This window comes from Gymnogyps californianus, chromosome 13, assembly GCF_018139145.2.
Source record: "Gymnogyps californianus isolate 813 chromosome 13, ASM1813914v2, whole genome shotgun sequence".
NCBI classification, from domain to species: domain Eukaryota; kingdom Metazoa; phylum Chordata; class Aves; order Accipitriformes; family Cathartidae; genus Gymnogyps; species Gymnogyps californianus.
Window position 1 is genome coordinate 6,658,609 of NC_059483.1, and position 26,781 is coordinate 6,685,389.

The following is a 26,781-nucleotide window of genomic DNA, read 5'->3' on the forward strand; positions in this document are numbered from 1 at the left end:
AGACATTGTATGTACAGTACATCTTTAATAAGAAGGGAGCTCACAGTCTACCAAACTCTGCCAAATAAACTTTTAATACATACTGTACTTCACTCAGTAGTTGTCCATCTCGTCTTCATGGAATATCTAACAGCTCTAAAAATATTTTCTTGGAAGAGGATAGAATTATCATTGTTATATATCAATCAAGTATGGTTAATGAAGCAAAGCCAGCATGCTAGTATTGCACAAGGGGAAAAGCCTCCAGAACACGAAGTGGAACAACAAATGCCCTCAAAATTCTGCCGAAGGTAACAGGAAGCTCCGGATGCCGCATCGGTAGGGTTTGTGTAGCTCTTAGGCGTCCTTGTACCGCAGCAGGTTTGCTTTGCCTCTTCACTGCCACATTTCTCTCTGAAACAGATAGGGATCTTCCAGACCATGACAAAAAAGAAAAAAAAAATTTACAGCAGCTGCAGCAAAGTGTGGTACTATTCAATTTCTTGAAGAGTGAGGCTTTTATTTCAAAATATCATATATTAATATATATATATTTCTATATATATACTTTAACTGGTATAAAGTAAATTGTAGATCCAAACTTATACTGTTGTTTGTACTTCGCAATCTCGGAAACTTTACCAAAGGAACCATTTTCTTCATTTTTATTTTCAGCTGTCAAAAATCAGGGGCATTATTTCCACTGAATACTTTCTTTCACACAGTAAAGCCACTGTTGTTATCTGGTAAACAGTCAAAGTGCAAATAAGAAATCCATTTGGCTTGTAAATGCTGAGATGGTTTTAAACTTTCAATACTTTGTCCTCATAAATCAGCAGGGCTTTCACTGTCTCCATGCAGATGGTGCTCTGTTAGGTCCTTGGGTGGATCTGCAGTAAGAAAGTGTGAAAGAGTCAGTTATATAAAATATGTTATGAGAGGAAAGAGAGACTGAGGCTTCGTGGTACTTTGCCCTGCTCATGATGTAGCTGAGTTTAAATCGCAGTATTTTGGAGCGCTTCTTTTCTCTTGGGGCTGCAGGGATTTAAGGATGTGCAAGAGGCAGAGCTCCTGCCTGTGCCTTGGGACATCCTGGATGTGCATTGATCACCTGGGCTGGTGGTGCAGGAGGTGCCAGGACAGCTTTGGGCATGGGGCCACGTTCACCCCAGCCTCCCACCCTAGCTTCTGCTAGACAAGGACATGCAGATGGATCCATCTTTCAGGTTCATTTGGACCTCCACCAACCCACTTACCCAAAGAGGGGCAGGATAGGAGTGACTAGCTATATAATAGGCTGGAAAGTCTGACCAACTTCATCTACTCACCTTGGGTGAGATAATACGGCCTGCAACAGACCATAAAACCATCGCTCTTTATGACTAACACCACAATTGATCTGAGTGAGCGCACTAATGGCTTGAAGAGGAAACACCACCGCCCAGAGGTTTTTTTTAGGATGCTGAAATAAGAACGACTGACCAGAAGTGAAAATAGCTCTCTTGAGGAGAGGCTTTTGTTTCTTTCCCGCACTGATACACACAGATGAATGGCACAAGGGGTCCAACCCGTTGCTAGACGACTAGGTCAGCGATGAAACTCAAATTGACTTGAATACGAGCAGGCTTGGGCATTAAATCAGGGCTACAAATTATTAGCTAAGCACTAAGTGATATGATGAAATGCAGCAGTAAGTCTTATAGCAAGAGATATTTACTATCTTGTGCTCTATGCTTTGAACTGACCTCTTAATTACAGAGACTGTTATCACAAAAATAGAGGGGTTTCTTCACTGCTCTAAAGAAAAACTTAATCTGGAAATCATCCAACATATTAACCTAGTTGGACAGCTTAAAAAAAGAAAATAAAACTCTGGGTTCATTTACCATTTCCTTCCTTCCCCCAGTTCCCATTTTCTGCTCTCCTGGTTTGCCACTGACAAGTGACCCTGTTGGGTTTTCTCTCTCTCGGGGATGAATACATCCCCTTCTCTGTTGTACACTGCCTCAAGAATTTGTGTGGTTGGTGTAGGAGTAGGGAATGACAAGGGACTACAGTGCCAAGGGGCCGTGGGCACCTCAGGTGTTGTTTGCTGCAGCATGAGATGAACAGTGGCTGCTAAGAAATGTGATGCTCAGGTCCCTCGGGACACCGTAAAATGGCCTGCATTTCTCTGATGGCAAAATGTATGGCAAACCAAGTGTTACTCTGGAAACTGGGGGGTGGGTGGGCTGTAATGGAGGGCACAGGCTGTGAAGCTGGAGAGATGCTCCAAGCTGAGCTGCTCTGCCAGTCCCCAAGTGCTCAACGGTTTAGTTTCCATCCTGCACAGTATCAGCAGAAAAACAGCTTGTTGAAGTATTTAGAAGGCTAGTACATGAATGCCAGGCCTTATTCGTGTGGGTTACATGAAAAGGGCATTTTGCAGTGTAATGTGCACATAAGCCCGGGCAGAAAGCCCTGGGGAAGAGCACTGCGCTCCTCAAGGGCCCTGCAAAGCGGTGCACAGAGAGGCGTGTGTAGACACCAACCCAATGTCAAGAGCTTGTGAGTGACTCCCTCACTCAGATGGGAAGTGACAAAACATGGGATGCGTGAAGAGCCATGTTTTCACGTTTTTCAGCGCCTCTGGTTCTTATAGGCATTTATGTGCCCTTGCGGGCACCATCTCCCAGCATCCAGACTGAGACCGTGCTCTTGCATTTCCCCTGGTGCCAGTCGCTCTGCTGAAATGTAGTGATGTGATCTCCAGCCAGGTCCAGTACAGCTCCAAGGGCCCCACATTTTTAAGGAAAGCATTGAAACTTACGTTCTTAAAAAAAAAGAGGAGTGAATAGGGATTAAAAAAAGCGTTGAAACTGCTCCAAAAATTGAATTGCAAAATTATTTCTTTCCAGTGTTTGTCACTTGCTCTGACCATCAATAGAAAACAAATCGATTTACAGAGGCTGTGAGCTTTGTATCTTTGGCTTTAACAAGTTAATTAGTGAGCTATGCTAAAGGACTGAACACAGGAATAAATGCATGAAAAGGAAGGAATGGAGGATGTGCTGGCAAAGCCTTCACTGGATCTGTTGTCCACCTTCTTCTGACACTAATCTGTATTAGTCACATCTGAGAACCAACCATGAAGTAATACATTACGCTGTAAAATTACATATATTGTGTATATACATGTATTCACATATATATATATATACACATACACACATGCTTATATGTGATTTACTGTGGGCCTTGAAGAATATACTGATAGGTACTTTAATCCTGCGAGTCATAAATGCGAATGTTTTCCTTGTCAGGAAAGCAGCTGCCTAATGTAAATGTATTTAGTGTAAGGAAAAGCCTTCATTAAAACAGTTTACAGTTTGCAGCCTATGGTGACTTGCTCTAGCTTTTTGGGCAATCACCACAGATATATCTAGAATGTTGACTGATTTGTCTTGTTTCTTCTGCTTTCTTAACTTCCTTAACTACATAAATTAGACACACATGGCCCAATCTTGCAGCCTGGATTGGGGTCAGTACAGATTATAGTGTAATCTCTTTCTCTGATGCCATCTGAAATGACAAAACAAAGAAAAAAAATGCCTGTTTCAGGATCTGATTGCTTCTATTCTTTTATATTTATGTTGTTAGACTTGATGCACCAGTACAGATTCAAACAAAGTTTCAGGGATTATGAAGTAGAATTTTTGCTTAGAAAATGCAAGAGACAGTTCCTGAGCACATCATGTCATGTTGCCTTTGTCAATTGGGTTCTGTAATGATATTTTAAAGCAACAAAGCAAAATTCTACTGGAAGCAGCACCATAAGGTACTCCCCTCACAAGCTAATTAAAATAACTCCTGTGGGTAAATGAAGAAATATTTTTGAGTTATGAGCACTCACTCTGTAAGTATTTAATTTAAATGAAATACAATAATGCATACTGAGTAGATTGGACCATACATCTGCATATTAATGAAGCTGCTAAATTTCTAGCAATCACTTCTAGATGCAGGCTATCGCCTAAAACCAGTTTATATGATGAGGGTTAGGGGAGCTAAGAGCAGGACAATTTCATGGAAAAAAGCAAATGCAATTCCTAAATTATATAATTTTCAGACAGACTGCAGAAGTACTGAATTATTGTAATTTAACAAAAGTACAACAAACTTCTTCATGTTGCTTATTACTTCTTCAGTATCACTTTCTTCCATTTTAATTCCCCAATTCATGAGTGCCTCACTGAAAAGGGCATGTAGTAAGATTGTTTGTTTGTTTGTTTTTTAAATTGCACTGTAAGGCACATACATTAGGGCACAATATTGCAGTGGTGTTTCAGTGTGGAGAGATCAGTGGTGAGCATAGAGTAGTTTGCAGCAGCAATGACACTGCAGGAAGAAATTGAGTCAAGGAATCACAGTTCCCCCCATGCTTTCTCCTTTGCTCTGGGAGATGACAAAGAGATAATACGTATCCTGTTTTCAGGGGCCACTTACTGCCTTCTGCAAAGAAGACCTCCTAAATTATTACGTATCCTAGTAATTTGATGTGGTGGTGAGATTAGCCATGCCAGAAGGCACCGTTCAAGAAACTAGGGTTGCAATACAAATCAGTCATCCTGGGGTAAATCATATGGAGGGAAAGAAAAGAATGCAGATGGCATGGGGATCAGTTGGGGTAAAATCTCCTCCTTCAACAAAAGGCTTAGAAGACATGAAAAATTACTAGAGTTAGGATTGTAGAAAAAGGAAGAAGTCAGGAAATCACAACACTAAGCTTCACGTTCCTGTGAATTAGTAGCTGGGTATGAGTATGTAGAACTTCTTAATAAACAGGGAAAAAATTCTTGAAAATTTGCTTTTTTCATTTAGCAGGTTTCACATGTTATTTTCCACTTCACTGAAAAACAAAATTTATTCACTTATAAAAAATATTTTGAGTTGACAACCAGGTAATTTTCTAGGAAAAAAATTCAATCGTGGTAATAAAATAATTTAATTAAAACTGTTGAATACACATATAGGTGGCAGTTTTAAAAAAATGGTTGGGAAACAATTGCACAATGCAAAAGAAAAGCTAGAATCTATTTTTGAAACACACTTTTTTTCCCCAAGTTAATCTCATAGTGGGAGAAGTTTAGGTAGCTCATTCACACTCTCTCTCTTTCCAGCCGTATCTCTGCATTTTCCTAGCAATGCATGGTGAAAGTTGTCATCACCTGTTGGCCCATGTTACCTGAATCTTCAGCATCTCAAGAGTATGTCACTAACGGGTGCATGGGGCTAGAGCCGCTCTGAAGTAAGACTTGAAATGCAGATGGTGAGTTGAGTCCTCAGCACTGTTTCATGCTATAAACCACCTGTACAGCTGCTAATACAGATGTGGCCTGGAACAGCCAAGGAATGGATGTAGGATCCAGCAGATCCCTTTGATCTAATATTGTTCCCTTTAGCCACCAGAAAGGGACTCAATGATGTGCACTAGGTTTTTTTCTGAGGTGACAGTGTCTGTGAGAAAGTGACCTGGCGATTCAGCAGCTCCGACCTGCCAGTTACCAAGCCTGGACCCAGCTGACCAGCCTGAATCCATCTGAATTTTCACTAAATTATGGCCAGAAGCACTGGGTGGCTGGGGGGTTATGCAGTGATCTTTAAGACTTTTACAGCAGACATGATGATGGAAAAGGTATGGGTGAGCACTCATTAGTGACTCCCTTTCCTATTAAGACCTCCTGGGTACAGACAGAAAGACGACTTACTCTGGTGGTCTTGATTTTATTGCCAGTCGCACACATCCATCCAGAATTATCAGGCAATGTCTTACATTCCTCTCCTTCTAGGCAGGGCTCCATCTCACACCACCATTTCCCAATCACTATTGAAGCTAAAAGAGAAAAGACAATGTTCACAACTATGTTACAATGAAAAATCTAATTAAATAATATCTCAAGGGTCTAACACTGCATTTAAGAGGCAGAGTGTCCCTTCTAAACCCTTCAATTGAAATTTAGTTGCAAGGATTTCACATTTAATTACTTTTTTTGCATCCTGTGTTCTCTAGTACAGTGCACTGCTTGCCACAGCTTCCTTATATACGAGATCTAGTCTACTATCATGCTGTGACTGCGGGGAATGCTGTGATGGCAGCAATACTGCTTCAGACCAAAGGACAATTCACCCTAACAGCCTGCCTTCGTGAGTGGCCGATCTGATCTTCATGGAGATATATAAGAACAAGGCAAGCCGAACGAGATTTTCCTCAGAATATTCTCCAGGTCTTCAGGACTTGTGGCTCAGGGTACTCCAGAATAAACTGTGTCTGCTTTGCTTTCAATACCTACAGCTGGCTTTTTCTTCCACAAATCTGTACAGAATTTTTTGAACCCATGTAGACTTTTAGCTTTCACAGTATCCCATGGCAGGGAGCGTCACAACTAGGAATAGACGGTAAGGTAATACTGAACGGCAGCAGAAGTTCAGTTTGTTGAAACATGATTATGAATTTTATAGAAACCGTATTATCTCTAGCAGTAACTTTTAATTTCCAAATATTTAACATTGTAAATAATGACAGTGTTTGGATCTTGTTGTTTGAATTTAATTGGCACATATGTTTACAACCTTGAGTGGACCTTAATGAAGTTTCTTGCCTGGGAATTGGTATTTGTCTATAACCTTAACTGTATCTTAATGACATTTTTTTGTCTGGGGATTTTGATAAACTTTAGCTAACCTTGCAAACTGTGACTAGTTGGTGCATGAGTGGCTCTGTCTGTGGTTTGTTTTTCCTGGCAAGAATTAATTTCATGGTTGCACTCATGAAGCCTGACTGTCAAACTTCTATTTGAAATAGAAGCTCAAATAGAGATGCTTAACCCATTCATATCACCCCACATAGCTGCTTCAAGCCCATAAAATACCTTTGAAGCAGCAGACTACCTTGTATCACACCATCCAGCTCTGGAAAATGCCCTGTTGTGCATGCATTGATTTAAGGACATTTCAGAGTTTATAATTAAAGTATTGATTTATTTTTTATCTAGTTGTAATCTGTTTATGCTCACAAAATCCTAAGGAAACACCCAAAGACATATCTGCAGCTGCTACTAATGTCCATCCCCTTAATTCACAGCTACACAGATGAAGCTACAAGTCCCTTTTTCTCTAATCTCTAACACATGACCAACCCACACTGAAAAAATAGATGCACCAAACTCACAGATACTCCTAGACTAAAAAGTGTGTATCACTATTCCATTTCATCATGCAAGAGGAGGCTCTGCGTGGCACAGAGAGCAGGATACTGTGGAACAGAGAGACTCAGCAAGGGACAAAAGAGGGACTCTGGCATTGTCAATAATACTTGAACTGCATTCTTGTTTTCGGGTTAGGAGAGGTGGTCACTAGGTGACCATGGCTTCAAAGTTATGCATCATCAGCATTATCTACTCAGAGTTATACCCATCACACTATCTTGCCAGACCTGCTGTTGTCCCATCTACGCAGCTGACTTTACTGCTCCAATCCTAATTTACTAGGAAGAGTTCCCTTTTGATCTAGCTCTGCGAGGAAAACTACCTTTTCATAGGACTGTTCCAACTTAGCATTTTGTTTTCCAATGCAGTCCATGAAAAATGAACCACTGCCAACACGGTCAACCCTCAGCCACTTTGAACTCTTCCGGCAGCCTCACGTAATTACCTCTTCTCCTTAATGCTCCCCTGACTTTCTGATCCAGCTTCCTTTGCTGCAGGCTAAGAAACATCACACACACAGATGCAGGCATGCAGGTGTGTAATACTATAAATGTATATTTACAAATGGGAGACTTAGGTATACACGCTACACCCAAACTAAGCCAAATACCATATTCTTTAGGTAAGAATGTAACAGAAAGAAATAATTTAGATATTGGTTAAATGAACACAAAGGTATGTCATGTGCCCAGAAAGGAAGCTGGTTTTATGTAAAGCTGGTAGTAAACTCTGGGAAATAAAAGTGGTTAATATAGAGTGGGAAATCCTGTAAAGAAGGTCAAGTATACATTCATTAAATTTCACTTTTATTTCCTTGAAAGTGCCATTAAGACTTCCTTTGGAAAGGTGAGATCTTTGTTCCTCAGAGAAGCAGGACAAACCAGTCCCTGTCACTTGTTGATGTACATGGTTGATCTGAGTGGCATACGGTCAAGATATTTGGTGGGCCATGCTGGAGTGCATCCAAGTATAGCCTGCTTCAGTGCAAAATAAACCAGAACGAGAAGCAATATTTTTGGGCCAGCTAATTAACTCTAATGGGAAGCTACTCCAATTCAGGGGTCCAAGTTAGTATCTCTAAAACAGGCCTTCACTTGGTATGTGATTATACCAGCAGATTTGCTGAATAACTGTCCCAACAGGGATATGGTTTTCACCTGTTGAGTTTACTTGAAACACAGGGAGAAACACCTTGTGTTTGAAAGCTCCTTTGGTCTGGAAGAAGAGTTGAGTAAGTTGGAGCAAGTGAGCTAAGCTTAGAATAGAGTAGAATAGAATAGAATAGAATAGTTCAGTTGGAAGGGCCCTACAATGATTGTCTGGCTCTCTGTGTTGTCTTTCCTATTTCTTCTCACAGCTTATACCTCATTTTTATCATGTAATATATCATTTCTCCATATGTACAACACACACAAAAAAAACCCTTTACACCTGCGCTTGCAAGGCAGTTTAATGATGCTATTCACACATCATTTTCAGAAGGGTATCATTAATGCTGCTAACAGTGGAGAAAAGAGATATCTCTCTTCGCTATGCATGAAAAAGCACGAGGGCTGAATCTGCACTCTAATAATAGATTGTGCAGTGGGCAAACTGAAAAACCATATCCTGCTAAATACTGGCCTTCACAGCAATCATCAGAGCAAAGCATCCTCAGAATATGTGAGAAGAATCCTGTGATATAGAATCAAAAGTGATGATCATCATTATTTACTAGTAGCAGCGCTGTAGCATTAAATAACCGTGGAGAAGGATCAGATGGCACTCGGTACTAAAACCCACAAAACTGAACGCTCTGGCCTAGGGAGTTTACAATGTAAAACAGAGATATGAGATGAATACAAACTGAGAGGCAGCATGGAGAAGCAATGCTGTTCACAGCAATTAAAATGATCTAACTACTTATTGATGCTGTTAAATACAGCCCAAGTATTCAGATATTGACCTTGAAAAATAATCAAATGCAAAGTCAGTGCTGAACCTTAATGTCAACTGATTGATGTAATAGTGTGCAGGTTTCAGTACATATATATTTATATAAATTTGTGATCACAGTGCAGTTACAATCACAAGGTAGCCCACCCAAGGGTCCACCAGTGAGTACCCTCACCTGTCCCTACCCAGTATAGCTGGGCTGGAGACAAGGCTCCTTTTATAAAGGGGGAAACTAAGGCCATTCGCAGATGAAAAGCTCCTATTTGTCTCTAGTACATAAGTGGGCAAAATCCTTTGTAAGTCTGAAGCACTACAAAGCTCGCTGTGGTCTAGTCCTCAGCACCATGCTGTGGCAGGGGCGTCCAGAGCTCAATGAAAATTATTTCCTTTGAGTCTTGTGTTTATAGGTTTTCTCTTCTATTAAGAGCCTTTTAATCTTTAGGACCAGTTGTCCTTCTTGGGCACTGCTAATCCTTTGAGGTCTACTTGATTTCAAAGTTTTACACCTCCAGCTCTGTTCAAAGAGGCAGGAAAAAGCTTTAAAATGAATCACAGTTCGCTGCGTTTGAGATTAGGTATGCCTGTATGGGGAGGGGGGAAAAGCTTCCCCAGGGGAATACAATGCAGCTTCTTTACGTTTAGGTTATGTTGCTCTGAGTTGTGCTGACGCGGTCATGTGAGAGAGAGAATTGTTAAAGTTAAGATGCTTTCCCTCAGGGCGGTTTGCATTCAAGATCTCCCAGATCCTGAGGAACCTGAGCTTCTCGGTGACCCGAACTGCTAATTCTGGATGAGAATTACAGACCCCCGTTAGTCACCAGGCATCACGGGCTGTGAGTGCTCACATCATGTTGAATTAGACGCCTGTAACGTTTTGGAGTGGTTTTCATTGTGTTCTTCTCACTGTCTGGGGAATACATGAAGCATGGAGTTTTTTCATGCAAGGCTGATCTGACTGAGACTGATACCCTCAGCCATGGGGAAAGAAAAAGGATATGATATAAAAGAGCCTTGACTACTCCTGCTTTGTTTGTGTTTTGTTTCGGTTTTTGTTTTGTTCCCCAGCTCCTGCTAGTGTAAATAAGGCATTGCTTATATCTGAGTTCTTTTCAAGAAAATGCCTCTTTTATAAGAATATTAAACTCTAAGCATATAACTAATGGAGCTGGGGAGAAAAGCAACTTTCTTCAGAAAATTCTTGAGATTTTTTTTTTCCAGTCCAATTCACACTGTTTTTTTTTAATCTTTGTTTGCAAAGCTACAGAAAATTTTTGATCAAAATATTTAACTTTTGATGTATTTAGTCTGCATGGATTAACAGACAAAAAAGCATTTGGTTGAAATGGCATTTGCTAACCATGTGTACCAAACAGAGGAATAAACTAGAGATAAGAGATCTGGGGATCAGACTGAATATAGGGAAAGAGCAAGAGAATCGCTTATATTTGCTAGTGTTTACACAATTCTATTGCATTTTAAAATGCATTTGTTCCCAAACATAATGCGCAAAGCCTTAGGTGGCTGCAGGGAACTTCCAGCTTAGACTGAATTCAGTGGGCTTCAGCCTGCAAAGTCCTTAAGAACCTTTGTAGGTTGCATAAGGGTAGTGACTGCTTTGTGACTTGTTCCTGTGCATCATCTGGAGTAGAAAGGTTTGCCGCATGAAGAGAGCTGGCTGGGGATGTTTTCCCCTTGAATTTCAGTAACAAATTATTCTATTACAGGACGGTAAAAATGCACTGAACACCTTCAAACATCTACACCTAAACTGAGATCAAATCAACATGGAAACACTAACCATTCCATCATCTTCCTCTTGAATCAAGCAATATTTGGAAAAAAAATACACAATCCATTTGATTAAAACTTCCTTACTTGGTGAAACTCCCAAACTTGTTATGTTTCACACTTCTCAGTCTTCAAGCTCTTGCATTAAACTGAAGCTACTCAGTTGTTCAAAGCGGTGACTAACTGCCCTCTCACAGGTGATTAACGGGACGCGGGCAGAGGGGGTCTGGGAGAAAATGTGCGCACACAGCCCAGAGACGCGCAGGCACTTGCTTGTGTCATGTTTGCTACTCCAGCGTGCGTGAGAAATGCACAGACTTTTTTTGCAGATAGAATCCTCCTTTAACTTTTCTGCATTTCTATTTAGGAAATTGCTTTAACGATATGACAAACTATATATGACAATAGGTATAAAGACATTATATTTAACAATGTAACAATATGACAATACTCACAGAGTAATATATAACTTTAATTCATGTTTATGGAAGACCCTGAAATATGAAAACAGAGCAAAGTATCATCATGCATTTTTCAACAGTTTAGAGGGAACATGCTATGTATTAAAATGTTCCAAGATTGCTTCTGCATTTGCCATTATAAAGCCACAGCAGCTATCTCTTTTTGCATGTGATAAAGCATACACATTTTGTTTATATAGAAATAGAATACAAAGGAATAGAGATATTAGATTGCACTTCCTCCTGATCATAGGTATCATGTTACTCCAAGGAATAAGAAACAGAGTTCATTTTCAAAACCAGTATGACACTCATTGCAGGATGGGAAATTTTTTACTGTAAGTATAAAGCATTCCATTTTAATCTAGTTTCCACCAGAGAAGATTGATATAAATAAAATTTAAATAGAGAACACATTTCACAGATGCCAGCAGTGAAAAAGACTTTGTCAGCTTAATGAAAAGATATCAATTTTCTCCACTTTATTCAATAAATTGTGAGTCATTTTCTAAATGGATTAGATTAAAGGAAAGTTCAAACTCCCCGTGAGAGACTCTTGCACTGATGGAGACTTCTGGCAATGGCAATAGCGCAGAGGTAGGTAAAATTTTTCAGGTCGTTTTGTTTTTTTTAAAAAAACTGATATAAACTAGAATAGGAGAATCTGTAACCCTGTGCTCACCTATTCCTTATAAAACAAAATCTCAGAGAATTGAATGAGACATGTAGTTTCTCTTACTTTATTGGGATGCGGAATGAATTACGGGGGTGGGAACACACTTTCTAGGAGGATGAGAAAACCGGAGTGAAAGAAAGTGTCATATGAAGGGTTATGTATTTCATAAACAGACTGAGCTACCATTTACTCTGGGAGTTGTAAAGCAGTAGTCTGATAAGTTAAGGAATATAAATCCGAAACAAAAGATTTCAGGTTGAATAATGCTGTCTAGGAGAAATACAGGCTGTTTCCTATGGGGAGTCCATCAAACTATCTGCTTTAATTCAATCTTACTCAATTTTAGAAGCATCAATCTAATGCTCATGCAGTGTAATACTTTGCAGACTTTGATAGCAGACCTCTCATAACTCTGGGAAAACTGACATTTCTCCAGTTTAAAATACAAGCACAGTGCAATCAGTCTGGCAAATGATGTCTCATATCTCCTAATTGCCTCAGATCCAGTCTTGCTGAGTTAATTTAATCTTTTTTAATTGTAGTAAACATTAAAAAGAGATCATCATATTAAATTTTTTTGTTTTAGAACTTTCTGATCTTTGCAATATTCTCCAGGTTTTTGAACAATGTTTTATTAATTTACTGGCAGAAACTTTAGAAAGAATTGAAGGTTTTTATATTTTTTTCCATCCAGAATTCTTGATTTTTTATTGCAATATATTCAACAGCCAGAGTAGGATATTTTTAAGAGCGTAATATGTCTGAACAACCCTGTGGGCTGCACTAAAATATAGCCATAAAAGATGAAAGGGCAGATTAGACACAAAGAATCCATGAACAATTTCCATTTAAGATCTGCATAAACCAGCAAAAAGGGTGCTAATTTGACAGCATGAGAAGACTCACTAGTGAAAATCCACTTACATTGCCTTTTCCTAACAGTCGGCATACTGTTAAGTAAATTGGAAAAAATGACATAAGCATGTTGTATACTTCCCTCATAACGATACGACTAACAGAGATGGTGTTGGCTAATGGCCTGAGAATCAGAAACTCCCGAGGTTTGTTTAATCCCAGCTCTGCTTCTGACTTTCTCTGTTACTACAGGTAAATCATCTTCTTGCTATACCAATTTTCCATTTGTAGCTTTATTTACTTAAGAGGATGAGTTATTTTTGCCATGTTTCCTTGTATGTTCCCCTCCATCTTTACTGACCTGTTGAGCTTCAACACTGTATTGCAGCATTTTGGGACTGATCTTTTTTCTGCATTTGTACAACTAGAAGAATGGTGTCTTGGACTGAGCCTGGGTTTCCTAGGTACTACAATAATAAATAATAACATTAAAATTATATGAAGTCTGTGTGCTGCCAGAAGGTTTTTAAGCACATGCCTGACTTTCAGCTGCATAGAGATGGTCTGTTAAAGAGCAGATTTCATACAAAATAGCTTAGATCTTGCAAAGGAATTTCTAGTCCTCAATGCTGCTCAGCCTGGGAGGGTCGAACGCTGCAGCTTTGTCATTTTTCCATGTCCCTTTCTTTGCACCTTTGGAAACAAATGTTGCTCAGACATATGGCTGAGGGACACCCATAACTGAAGTAGGACCACGATTTCTCATGGGTGGCACCTTCATGGTGAGTGAACGTGCATCTTCACTTCCATGAGTGCATTAAAAATGACAGTACTCAGGTCCTCTGAGTACTTATAAAGTGTGTACAGCTGTTCAGGGGCAAAAAACTCTGTTTTGTTAGCTAGGTACACAGACAAAAACATTCTGATTTTAAGGAGAACTGTAGAATTTGCATAATTATCTTCTGAGTCGGGTTGATCTCAGAGATCTCAGCAGTACTGAGTACAGGCTAATGAAAAGCAATCAAATTTTTTCTGGGGCCCTACAGTTCAACTTGCGAGATCTTTTCAAAGTCTCAGATTCTAAGGTAATAAAAAATGAAGCCACCAGAAGCTGTCAGCCTTGGAGGTCAATAGGCTGTAGCATCCCTTCCCAGAGATGTCAGCAGGTCCCAGGTCAGTCGAGTTGTGCTTGGCAGCTGGCTCTCAACCCCTGTTCTCATTTGTTAATACCGTACTCTAAAGGCATTGTTGGCTTTTTTAATTATTCCACATTCCACTGAGCTCAGACATGACCAATGCTTGACATTTTTTTCTCTGACAGTTATGGATCATAGTTGATATTATAATGGAACCTTCACTGCATTATCTATCTGGAAACTTGATTTCTACAATGGAAGGCAGAGCAAGCCTTGACAAAACAGGTTTTTGCAGATACCTGTGGCAGAGAGAAAGGACACGAATTGATAAAATAAACCATGTATGATAAACTTGTCTCCCCAAAAGCGCATAGTGTATTCTATGACCTTCCAGAGTGCTAGGACACAGCCTTACTTTTTTTCTTGGAAATTCTTGAATTCATGCACAGCAACATACATCTAAGGCAAGTGTCAAGCTATCCACCTTTATTTATAGTTTTATGTGTGCGAGTTTATTGGTGTTTGACATAACCTCGCTGCAAAGACAGTGGGTCATTTGAGAGCAACCTGCTGACACTAATGAGTGCTAATGAAAACATGAAATGCTTACATGCAGGGAGCTGAAATGAATGCAGGCGACCGAGGATCCCCTCCCAACCTGTATGGGGAAAATTGATCTTTTGTAGGTTAGGGAGACCCATTGCTGCCCTTTATTACTGAAGTTTGGAACTGAATCCATCCCTCGCTGCAGAACAAAGCTGAGAGCAGGCTGATAAAATATTTGTGCAGTGTAGCAGTGTTATTTACACCCTATTTGAACTGCTTCTAGATAGCCTAGTGAAAGCTTAATCTTATTGTTATATATTTAATGACATGCCAATGAACTGCAGCATAATTATACATTTTTGGAAAGACAATAGGAAGCTGCTTATAAATATTCACACACATGTTTCAGACCAGGGTTGAGGACTGGTGTGCCATCAAAGAAGAAAAATGTCTCCATGCAATGTTAATTTTTCATTAATAATAATTCATTAATAAAGTAAATGAATGAGTTGAAATGCAGAGAGAAGAGCCAGGCTGTGAGATAAGGACAAGGGAGGTACACAGAGGTTTGTGGGTGGCCTTGCAATGCTATTCCTCTGGTGGCTGCAGGGACCCTAAGTCATATATATATATGTGTATATATATATATATATATACACCTGATGAGCTGCTGTGGTCCTGATGCTGCTGTGGAGATGTTTGCTCACAGAACCAGCATTGCTGGGAAATGACCATATTGAACCAAAGATATAATTGCTATGACTTTGTCCCTCATGACGGTGGAAGCGAGCACCCAAGAGGAACAATTATTACCTCTTTTTGCATTAGAAACCAACAATCTGTGTTTAGGGTCCAACCCAACAGCTACTGAAGAAACGGGAGAAAAATCCTCCTTAGTTTTTGCAGGCTTCAGACCAAATCTGGTGTCTGTAAAAGTTGCCGTTCGCTCAAACGTGAATCCCCTGCGCTGCAGGGGGCTGGGTTTAGCGAGGTGGAAGGGAAAAGCTGCAAGATGGGCTCTGAAGGGTGAAAGTCTATTATGAAATTTTGACTGAATGAGGTGCCAGAAACATAGCTTAGCAGCAAAGCACTCCATGAAAGAACACTGAAAATGAATAAATTATATAACTGTAATGCATTTATAAGGCATAACAAAGCATGCATAATACATTGGATAGTTATCAGTTATGAAATTAAATTCTGGTGTACTACTTGGGTATAAATTGTGTAGTATTTGTCTCTTGTTTCCAGCTCACAGAGAAGATTCCTGTAAATAAATAAATAAGGAAAATTCTTCCATTGAATCTACAGAAATTAATAATCACATTATGTGATTATGTATTATTAGTCAATGAAAAATACCTTCTTTTAGCTTTATATATGTTTTTCCAGGGGAAAATGTTTTGGGGTTTGTTTTTTTTTTTTTTAAATGCAATCTATTATATTGTCACTGTTTTTCTCTGTGAAAAATACTAAGTTCTTTGTGCTTTAAAGACCTAAGGCTGAATCTCTAAGCTTAGAAAATGCTGACGTACGTGGCTGGGGTTCCAGGTGTCTCTCTGTAATAGTGAGGGCTGTCAGGTGCATATGTGCTGCTGAAGAAAGTGTGTGGACAGGAGAAGTGGCAAAAGAACCGAAAGCACGACGATCAGAGATTGGTGTGAGCAGTAAAAGGGTGATGTTTCTCCTAAAATCTGGATATCACGGAATTTTTGGAAAAAGAGACTGCTAAGAGGTGTGAAGTACATGAAGCCATCTGCTATTCTTCCCTTAAAAAGGATGGAAAGAGGATAATAATCAGAGCTGGAAAATTCCTGCATCAAAACACTCCTTAATTTTGAGCTTGTTATAAGAATCTAATGTCCTAAAAGGGTCTAAATATCACCGCTGGTCTGAGACTCTTGCTGGGTTGAGTGGTATTGGCAGATTCAGCAATACATTGAGGTGTGTGATTAAATACAGGTTTCAGCCATCGCTTTAGTGACTCAGGTTTACAACTTTATAGGAGAATCCTTGCTTGAGGCATCATCCTTTTGGACAGGCTGACCCCACCATGCAAGGGTGGGGTTGAGTGTGAGCAGCTGTTTGCTGGTGTTGTCACAGGGACAGGACGCGGCTCTGGAGGGACCTTCTTGTTCTCCCCAGTCCCACCAGCGCAAGCTGGTGTGGTCATACTTACGTCCGAAACACCCACCATCACATGTCTTTGTCCTGTCTAGTAGCAGTAAAGCTGCCTAACTGGTCCATGGCTGGTGTTCAAAACACTTTGCAAGTCGCTGAAGTTCATCTGCGCTTGACCTAACGTGTCATAATACATTCTTGGTGCATTCTCTTTCCCCCGAAATGTTCTGCCTGTTGTGTCCTGCAGCCTCATAAAATATGCACGAATCTGTTATCCAATGGACACATATGCAGAAGAACAGCAGCCTTCATTAGTTGCCTGTTGGCATGTGGCTGGTTGATTTTCAGAGTAAAGTGATGTGGGTCAAAGCCCTGATGAGCGTAACCCATGGATGACCCAGGGTGCTCTGGAAAAGGATGGGAGCAGCCCTTTGCTCTCATCTGTACCCACCAGCTATTTTCAGAGCGTATCAACTGCAGAAATACGTTTATGGCAGACTGGTTTACAGCTGGTGGAGTGTTATTTAAACCCCCACCAACCAACAAACTCACACTGCAAACTAGGGTCAGGTGCCCTGTGCTCTCATCATAGGGATGATTCAATTTGAAATGATAAACTAAGGGAGGTTTTATTGTCCTAATGATGGTACTATGAACTTGCACGTGGTGTGCCACTTTAGGCACAGTCGGTACCAAGAGGCAGAGCTTGCAAACTTCTTTAGGAGGTAGTTTAGTTAACTTGCAATCTCTGCTGTGAAAAGATGATATGGTCCAAATTCTCTTCCATGAATTCAGAATTGCTGTGCTATAAATAATACACCTATAGAGCACTTAAATCTCCACAGTCCAGCTCTCAAAATTTATCTCAGAAGGGCACAGTTTAAAATCTGTGGGGAGGAAGCTGTCATGGTTTAACTCCAGCCAGCAACTAAGCACCACGCAGCTGATCCCGCCTTTCCCCTCCCAGTGGGATGGGGAGGAGGATCAGGGGAAAAAAAGTAAAACTTGTGGGTTGAGATAAGAACAGTTTAATGACTAAAGTAAAACAAAATATACTACTAATAATAATAATAAAAATATACCAATAATAATAATAATGGTAATGAAAAGGAATATAACAAAAAAAAGAGAGAAATAAAACCCAAGAAAAGACAAGTGATGCACAATACAATTGCTCACCACCCACTGACCGATGCCCGAGCAGCGATCTGCCCCTCCCGGCCAACTCCCCCCAGTTTATATACTAGGCATGACGTTCCATGGTATGGAATACCCCTTTGGCTAGTTCGGGTCAGCTGCCCTGGCTCTGCTCCCTCCCAGCTCCTTGCACACCTGCTTGCTGGCAGAGCATGGGAAACTGAAAAGTCCCTAACTTAGGATAAGCACTACTTAGCAACAACTAAAACATCAGTGTGTTATCAACATTATTCTCACACTAAATCCAAAACACACTGTACCAGCTACTAAGAAGAACATTAACTCTATCCCAGTTGAAACCAGGACAGAAGCTGTTTTCAAAGGTTAAATGAGCCAACTGCCACTCCACAAGGTAATTACTGATTTATTAAAAGTGTTGTATTCATTCAAATCTCCTTGTTCTGTGATGTAAGACAAGTCCAATTTTGTTTTAAAGATTAAAGGAACATTTGTTTTTTGTAAACAAATCCCTAGCTACTATTACAAATAATATCATGCATAATCTTGACATGATAGATTTGGAGATATTTCAGTGCAACAATGCCAGTGCAATCGGAACAAGAACTGCGAGACTGAACAAAAATTGATGAATTGAGCACACAATACTTTGTATCTCATATCATAGCTTAATTACTGCTTCAATATGCATGGAATAAGAGAAGTAACTCAATTATAAAAGCTTATCAGCAAGACTTAAAAACAGTGAAATTCATGAGTGGATATTAAACTGACCTTAACTGACAAGCTTTTCTTTGAAATTATGTTTTCCTTCAGTGCTCATAATGCTTATTTACTCTGAAACATTTTACAGAGCTGAGAAGTCTGTTAATGGGCACTTGAAATTTCATGGCTGTGTTGGTATTGGCACAGCTCATGTCTTTTTGCCTCCATTCAATTTAACTCTGAGTTGTATTATTTTAAAAGATGAAAATTCACTACCTTTTCCAGTGGGTTTTTCCCTCTTTTTTACCTTGGAAGAGTCCCTGGATTGCACTTCTAGGTAAGTCTTTGCTATAAATAATTTATATGATGACCTTACTCTGTTGTCCTTAGAATGACTAATCCTGAATTTATACAAGGATCATTATTTCCTATGTATGGCACAAGATGTGCTCTTGAAAAAATAACCAGATGGAAGGAGCTGTGAGTCTTAGACTCCAGATACTCCAGGAATCTCGTGCACAGTCCGGTCAGATGATTCTTAGCTGAAGCTGTAAGCTCTATTCTCATCACTACAGATAAGAGTTTGACATTTTATTTTTCACAAACATCTGTCCTTGTTCTACTTGATCTCATTAATGCTTATACAAAATGAATGTAAATGGAGCCTGAGCATGCCCAGCGCAAGTTCTTTTACAAATCTGAGCATGAATTAGCGTAAAATGCTTTGCAGAATATGTTCAGCTCTGCCAGTCGCAAAATGTATGCAAGCAGAAGCCCTCCAAAGATGAATAGCTAAACAAAGATACTGAGAATTGCTATAGTTACTAGCAAACCGAGCAGGAAGTTGTTTTAGATGAAATTTTATAACACTCCTTGTTCATCTTTTTAAAGCACTTTAAAACAGCAAAAGGTTGAAATATTTGGGTTTTCTTTCTAAATAGTCACCCACACAAATACTTGAAAGTTAAAAGTAGATCAAATAGGAATGATAATTGGCTGGTGAATCCTCTAATTCTGGGCATCACGTTGCAGTCCTCAGGCTAGTAAGATTTCTAATTTTCTGCTTTAGCAGTGATCACCAATGGAAGAGAAGATGAATGAAGAAGAAAAGCAGGTGAGTGGACAAGTGTTGGGAAAACTGTAAAGGCTGGACAGGTGGAGCTAATCTGAACTGTTATTTCTCATAGAGGCGAGTCCATCTTTAGAAATGCTTCGGTTTTATCAACCATCATGAGTTCACAGTCTGAGGCTTTACAGCAGGAGCATCTCCTGGTCTATCTTGCATGACCACGAACTGACTTTACCAAGTTCTCAAGAAATCCACGTGTCCACCTCAAGAGGCTTCTTGAGCACAGGACAGTTAAGAAAGAAGCACATGGTGAAGGGGATCATCATCGGACATCTCTTTCTATTTAATGAGTTTAATTATCCATTACCCAAATTCTGCAGAAGCACTTCTGTCCTGATTGGCAGCTGCCATTTATAATGTGCAATGTCCTTGACAGCCAGACATGACCATGTGCACAGACACTGGGACTCAAAAGATGGGAATGTCTACAAAGTGAGTCTTCACCTTACCAACCAACACTGAAAAACTAAGAACTCCAAAGCTGAAGCTTCCTCTCATCTGGAAAAGAATTTCCAAAAAAGTTTATTCAGAGAAGTTTTTGCTATTCTGCTGCTGCCATTTTTTATTTAATTTTAGTTTTTGCCTGTCCTCTTATGTAAGAAATCCCCTTGCACTGTTCAGGTTGATCTGCCATAGAGTTGTAGGATTGATATTCTTTCCAGTACCACTTACAGTATCTGACTTCTCATTCAATCAATCGATCTGTGTGACTGATTTCTTGTTTCACTTGCTCCAGGCTTCTCCTCAGTACCTCTTTCTCCCCTTCTGCTCATTAATTCAGTCTCCATACCTGTGATCTCAAAGTCAAGGCTGGAAACCGATGGCTCCTGCCGTAAGACATTGAGCATGGGTAATTAAATGGTCACATACTTGATTGCAGGTCACACTGAGTACAAACACTCTAAGACAGAAATATTGTTATTTCACTTTAAACTTTAGGTGCTGATTTTTATTTTTTTGCTGCTACCTAGATATAATGCTCTTACCCTGGACCTTGTGATGACAGGCAGCAGAAATGGTTTTGCTACAGAACTCAGTTTTCAGAGTTTTGTAATTTAACTTTCAATGAAGGTAGAATATGATAATTTATTATGAGCGCCTTTTGCATGGGCTTCCTCAAATATTTATAAACTCATTTAAATAATTAATACAGGAGTTTTAATAAACTGTTTATATTCACAAAAAGAATGTAATTTGCAGGAAGGACTGTTCAGGTGCTAGGAAACATGGGTAGACCACATGAATAAAAAATAACGGCTTGTAAAAAGGTCATATAAACTTTAGATGCAAGTTGTCTAAGGTTGCTTTCTTGGGGTAAAAAAGTGCTTCTGTTGAGCTGGTTAAGCTACGCACTGCACAGACTATTTTAGGAAGGAAAAAAGAATGACCTTCTATTAGCTTGGGGATTGTCAAGATCAAGGTTTATCCAAAGAAACAAAATACATTATCTTAATTAAGTATGTCAACATAAGTCTCCTTTTTTTTTTTCTTTTTTTCCGAGCAATTGTGGCTGCGTACTATTCTCAGGAAAGCAAAACCAGTTTTTCATTCATTGGAACAAGTTTGCATTTATCACTACAGCACGTCATTATTTAACCAAGCATAAGCTATCTAAACCAGCCTGCGACCATCCTAATATGGTTAACGACAATAAAATCCTATTAACAAAAGCAATTACTTCACAGGAATCCAGCCAGCTAGGGCTTTCCCAGGCTGCCTGGGCAGCAGTGATTTCATCCCTCTGCCTCTGAAACCAAGTTGAGCACATGGCTCTCGTAGGACACTTGCAAGGATGTCAGATTCAGGCTACCACGGGTCAAAGGGGAGTAGCTCGCTCTGTCTCAGTTTTCTCCCGTATATCCCTTTCTATCAGGCTGTGGGGTATTTAGCTTGTGCTGAGGCGAAGAGCCTGCCTCGCTGAGCTGAGCGTGTACCCTGGCGTAGCAGGGCTGTACAGGCTGCAGGGCAAAACTTCCCTGCCAGTGCTGGGCAAGCTCGCTCTCTTCCTCAGAAACCAGCCTGGACCTGATACTTGACTTCTGCCCTACGTCTATATAGCACTGAAAAAACTATTGCTTCCTGCCATGCTCTAGTTAATAGTAATTGCTAATGCTGGCTCAAGGCATGTCTCTCAATATGTGTGTGGGAAAGGTTGCCTTTCGCCCCGGTATCATTCATCCTCTTCGAGGTTAACTTTAAACTTTCCATGAACCACCTAAGTGCAAGGAGGTACACGCAGCTCTTTCCGAAACAGAAGCTATTGCAGGTCCGTGAGCTCCTGCATGAGTACTGGGTCTCCTTTATTCTGAGTGCCATCCCTTTGAGATACCAACTACTTTCACTGCTCCAGGCAGTATGACCTCAAAGTCTTATCACGAAGCCAAACTTTTCACACAGAAATAGCAGGTGGAGAGGAGACAGATTTTTTTTTTTTCTCTTTTTTTCTCACCTCGTCTATATAAGCACAAAAAAACCCCCCTCCACCACATTTAGAAAGGCGATCACAGATATTTCAGATACCAAACAAATCCATGCTTATCTTGTAACTTCTTCTGCTATCTTAAAACTCAGGGGCATTATGTTCTGCAAACACCTCCTCTTCGCTGTGCCAGTGTAAACCACTAGCAATCTCCAGCTCCAACCCTGGAGAGAGCTTTAGCAACTAAACCAAGGTGGATAGCAGGGAAGGAGAGGAAAGTATGCAAATTTCACTGGGCACACTGTAATTACTGTTTCATAGCAGAACAGATCACAGTATTTCACGCTTATCCCATGTAATTCAGTCACAGCAGTATTCATTTTACTATTAATTTTAATAGAATAATTACCTTTAAAAAGAAGAAAGAAACTACCGTTAGAGGGTCAGATCCTCAGGTGGGGAAGATATGGTGATTTATGCTATTTTGATGAATTTTGTAATCTTCCTTTTCCTTCCTTTGAAAAAGAATTCAGTAATTGACTAGTTGCCAGACTTACAGAAATAATCTATGCTAAATGAAGCTAAATAAGAAGAAACGGTAAAGCAAAGAAATGCAAACACTTAATGGTAAAATTTACATATCTGCATTTGAATGTTTATATACATGTGTGCCTGGCAGACACAGGCACACACATACACACAAGTGTCTAAACAGCCAGTTCCCGGTTCATTCCCAACGTTGTCTGGCAGGAGAAACAGTTCCCATAGTGACACACATTGCTGAATTTATAATGTTGTGTGTCCAGATTCAGCTCTGCAAAATGGCAAGGAGTTTGGGATTCCAATAACATCCTTTTTCAGTATTAGCAGAGAAAAGGGTTTAGATTACGAGCTGTACAAATGACCTACAAAATAAGGAACAGACAGCTATATTATTATCTCAAGAGCCCAGAGAGATATGCAAACCACTTAAAAATTTTGCTCTTGGTCACCAGAAACTTTTGATAGAGAAACTTGCTAACTTGCAGCTGTCATAGTTCATGTATTTTTGAGAATAAGCTCAGATATTATCCCCTGCCATTTGCTGCCCTCACATCCATTCTGCCTTTTTTCCTATTTTCCCTGACATTTTCCTTTCCTTGTCCTTTTCCTTCATTTTCCTGTCCACGCTCAGAGAGGCAGCTCCAGCAGATCTGCCCTTTGCCCAAGCTGGTGTGGCAGAGAGGAGAGAGAAGGAGGTAGAGCCAGCCACCAGGAACTGCTGGGCAGCTTCTGCATCTGCCTCTCATCTTTAACCAGCTTCAGCTGCTGTAATTTAGATACTTCAAGGTGCTGCATTATATTAAAATGAATTGCTTTGAGAATTACTACTGAGATTAATTGAATTTATGGCCCCATCCAGGAGTATATGCCCTCTTGTTGTGATTAAGATAACCCACTCCTTGAAACAGACGTTAAAATACATGTCAATTTTGTCAGTCAGTAGTGCTGTCATTGAAGTTTTTTACCTCCAAAAAAAAAAGAATTTCAAGAAAATTGCTTCCTTTCTTTCTGCTAAGGTTTCATATTCAGCTATTTTAGTTCAGAGTTCTGTTTAAATTGAAACTACTACAGCATTATATGCAAAGAGAAATCAGTCTCAGAGGGGGAAAAAAGAAGAACCAAATATAGATTAAAAAGCTGCCTCTCCAAAGATTTTGAAATATGAGAAGCCTGGCTCTGCATGTAAGATTAATGACAGCTACGTGTGTGATGAACAGTTCAGCTCAAATCAGGGGAAAGTTTTACCCTAAGTATCTGCTGTTCCAAATGTTGAAACCCTAATATCATCCAGCCGTACAGCAGGTGCACACGGCTTCCTTCTTCTGCTGGGCTGCACAATGAAGTGAACAACAAAGAGAAATAACATGTATGCTTATAATCAACCCACATCACTTTATGACAAAAAGGTAATTTCTCTCTCTGGATATCTTTTTTTCATTATTTTTATATGTGGTAATATATCGGCTTTGTTCGCTTCTTATTAGGAAATGTAGATAGAGCACTGGTGACAGAGACTTGTCTCACATAGCAGCTTATGAATGGAGCTATTCTTGTGCTTTAAATTGTAAGTATTTTTTTGAAGAATGGACAAAATGAATATTCAGTCACTGTGCATTCAGAGGCTCAATTCGTGGCCAGGGAGCATTCAAGACTTCAATTCTGCGTTGGGAGCTCATGGGGAGACCTTCCAGCTCTGCCTCGCAGGGAGCACCAGTCCTGGCCAGGGAAATGCAGAATGTCTTCTGCAAAGAAGTGTCTTTAGAGCTGATGTGCTTCAAGATATTGTATTTTAATAGAAATGAATTATTCAAACAGTTACAGCATTTGTTCATTAAAAAGCAGGTAGAAATAGTCAAACTAGGACAGCTTTTGACCTCCAAAGGCTTTTGTAGTAACGGGGAGGCTCGTGCTGCAGCAAAGTCGGTGCATCATCATGCCATAGCGGTTTCCTGTGTCTTTTTAACATCTCCATGGCAAGGATCTCAAAGCAGTTTCCAAGCTCTTCTTTAACACAGTAAAGCCCTAGCAAGGTGGAAGGGGAAGTATATTCCTGTCCCTGGATCACTATGGATTGTACAAGCTGCTCCAAAGGATGTGGGCAGAAATGGTAAAAATATCCACTGTCCTTCTGTGGAAATACTGGGTTATATGTGTGTCCTTTTTGCTGGACAGAGAGGTTAATGGCAAGTTCCCTTCCACTTTCTGTGGGCAGTGGAATAAAAAGGCACTCATGAATTCTTTAGGAATAGTTGTAACATTTTCTGTAGCTATAAAAATAAGTTTTTTCTAACTAAAAAAACCTGACCCAAGAGATAGCTCTCAATGTACACACGTACATTTATTATTATTGTTTGGAAGGAAATTCTTTAAAAGCTAATGAGTTATATAAACTTATTTTTTTAAGTCATTGTATTTGCTATTACTTTCAAATGGAATGAATCTGAGAAAACTAATTGCACAGTTGTTAGTGCTTCTTGTTTTAAATTGTAATTTTTAATTTAGAAAACCACTGAGGGCAAGTAATTTAGGCGCCCAAATGTGGAATTTAGATGACTCACTGGAAGCCCTCAGTCTTTGAAAATGAGGTCCTAAATACTAGTTTGTGCTGAAGAGAGAGGAGCAGGCTATGTCTGCAACTTCATTAGTGCAGCCTAGTGTGTCGTGCGTTCTGGGTCTTTCTTCAGCAGTCTGCTAACATCCCCCCAAATCATCACTCAGCGTGACTGCAAACAGCTTCTCTCGATATATAACTGAGGAAACGATACAGGATGGGAGGAAAAAAAAAATCTAGACAACCAGATAGCTGTGAAATCGATTACATATATATACACCTATATATTCCTGTGCCATTGCACTGAAAGAGATGGGTGATAGGGACATGCCTTTGCAACATCTTCTCCCCATGAAGAGATGCCTGGGTATATCACAGTGAAGCTAAATCCCAGCAGCATTTCAGTGAGACCTTGCTAAACTGTAGTGAAGCAAAGGGGAGTCAGATCAGCTCCACAAAGACAATATAACTATCTACTTAATATCCTTAAGGGATTGTCTGTGACCGATCTCTCAGCATAGCACGCTGCATTACGTTTTTGTTCTGCAAGGGTAGAGTAACAAATGGGACTATCAGAAAGGGCCACAGATGCATCTTCTGTCATTTTTAAGAAAACTAGATTTGTAAGAAGTCAGTCATACTGTATGCAAAAGAGGGTCTGAACGTACTGGAATAAGATTGAAGACTTGACATTTAAATTGCAAGGCTGAAATTTTTATGCATTTTTACATGCACGCTGTTATGGTTATGTGGGTAGATGAAGGATAGGAATGAGGAAGTGAAGAAGTATTCACCTTCTGATAATGGCTTGTAAAGGCAAAAAGAGAAATTGTTATTTATAGGGATGTTGAGCATATCTTTATAAAATGCACTTGCTTATCATTCAGGACAAAGATTGGGAAATCTCCTGATTTTGCTGAAACTGTTGGACGATGTGTGCATATAAGTGGTGGGGTTTCACACTCGTGTTTCCAGTGATACAGTATAAAGAACTTTCCACTTGCACCATGTTATACAGTTTTCCTGCAGCCATAATTTGTTAGTTCTGCTGGCCATGAAAGGAATGGTAAAGCTTCCCCCAGAAGCTGAAGCTTCCCTTCAGCTTCCCGTCAGCTGAAGCAGGCCATCTTATATCCGCCAGTACCAATGTTTTGAGAAACTCCACCAAGGTGCCACTGAAACACTCTTCAGACTGAATGACAAGACAGAGTTGAAAACAGTTTATGCATAGAGTCAACACATTCAGTTTGAACAGTTATGCAAAGAATATGTTATCTTTACCTGAAACTCCCAGAACTATCTTGCAAAGTCTCCAAAGAGCTGGGTTTTTTGGTGGGTTTCTTTCTTGCAGGTTTTGGGGGTTTGTTGTTGTTGTGTGGTGGGGTTTTTTTGGGTCATAACTAGAGTTACTGTCTGGTATAATTTCTTATATACTAGCATAAACAAAATAAGCCTGCTTTCCAATATCTCTTGTTTGACTATTTCTCAGGAAAGCGAGTTGTAAGCAGTGGATAACTTTCTAGGGATAAAAATGGTAC

The 26,781-nt window shown here is 39.9% G+C and overlaps 1 protein-coding gene across 1 annotated transcript in view; it reads right to left on the reverse strand.

Moving 5' to 3' along the window:
• Positions 1–579: 579 nt before the first annotated feature.
• TAFA1 (TAFA chemokine like family member 1) overlaps positions 580–26,781 on the reverse strand; it is a 243,861-nt gene continuing 217,659 nt past the window's right edge. The window contains exons 5-6 of the mRNA XM_050904781.1: positions 5,727–5,851; positions 580–869 (exon numbers count right to left, since the gene is read on the reverse strand). Coding sequence (XP_050760738.1) covers positions 852–869; positions 5,727–5,851 — 143 coding nt within the window. The 3' untranslated portion in view covers positions 580–851. The remainder of the gene's footprint in view (positions 870–5,726; positions 5,852–26,781) is intronic.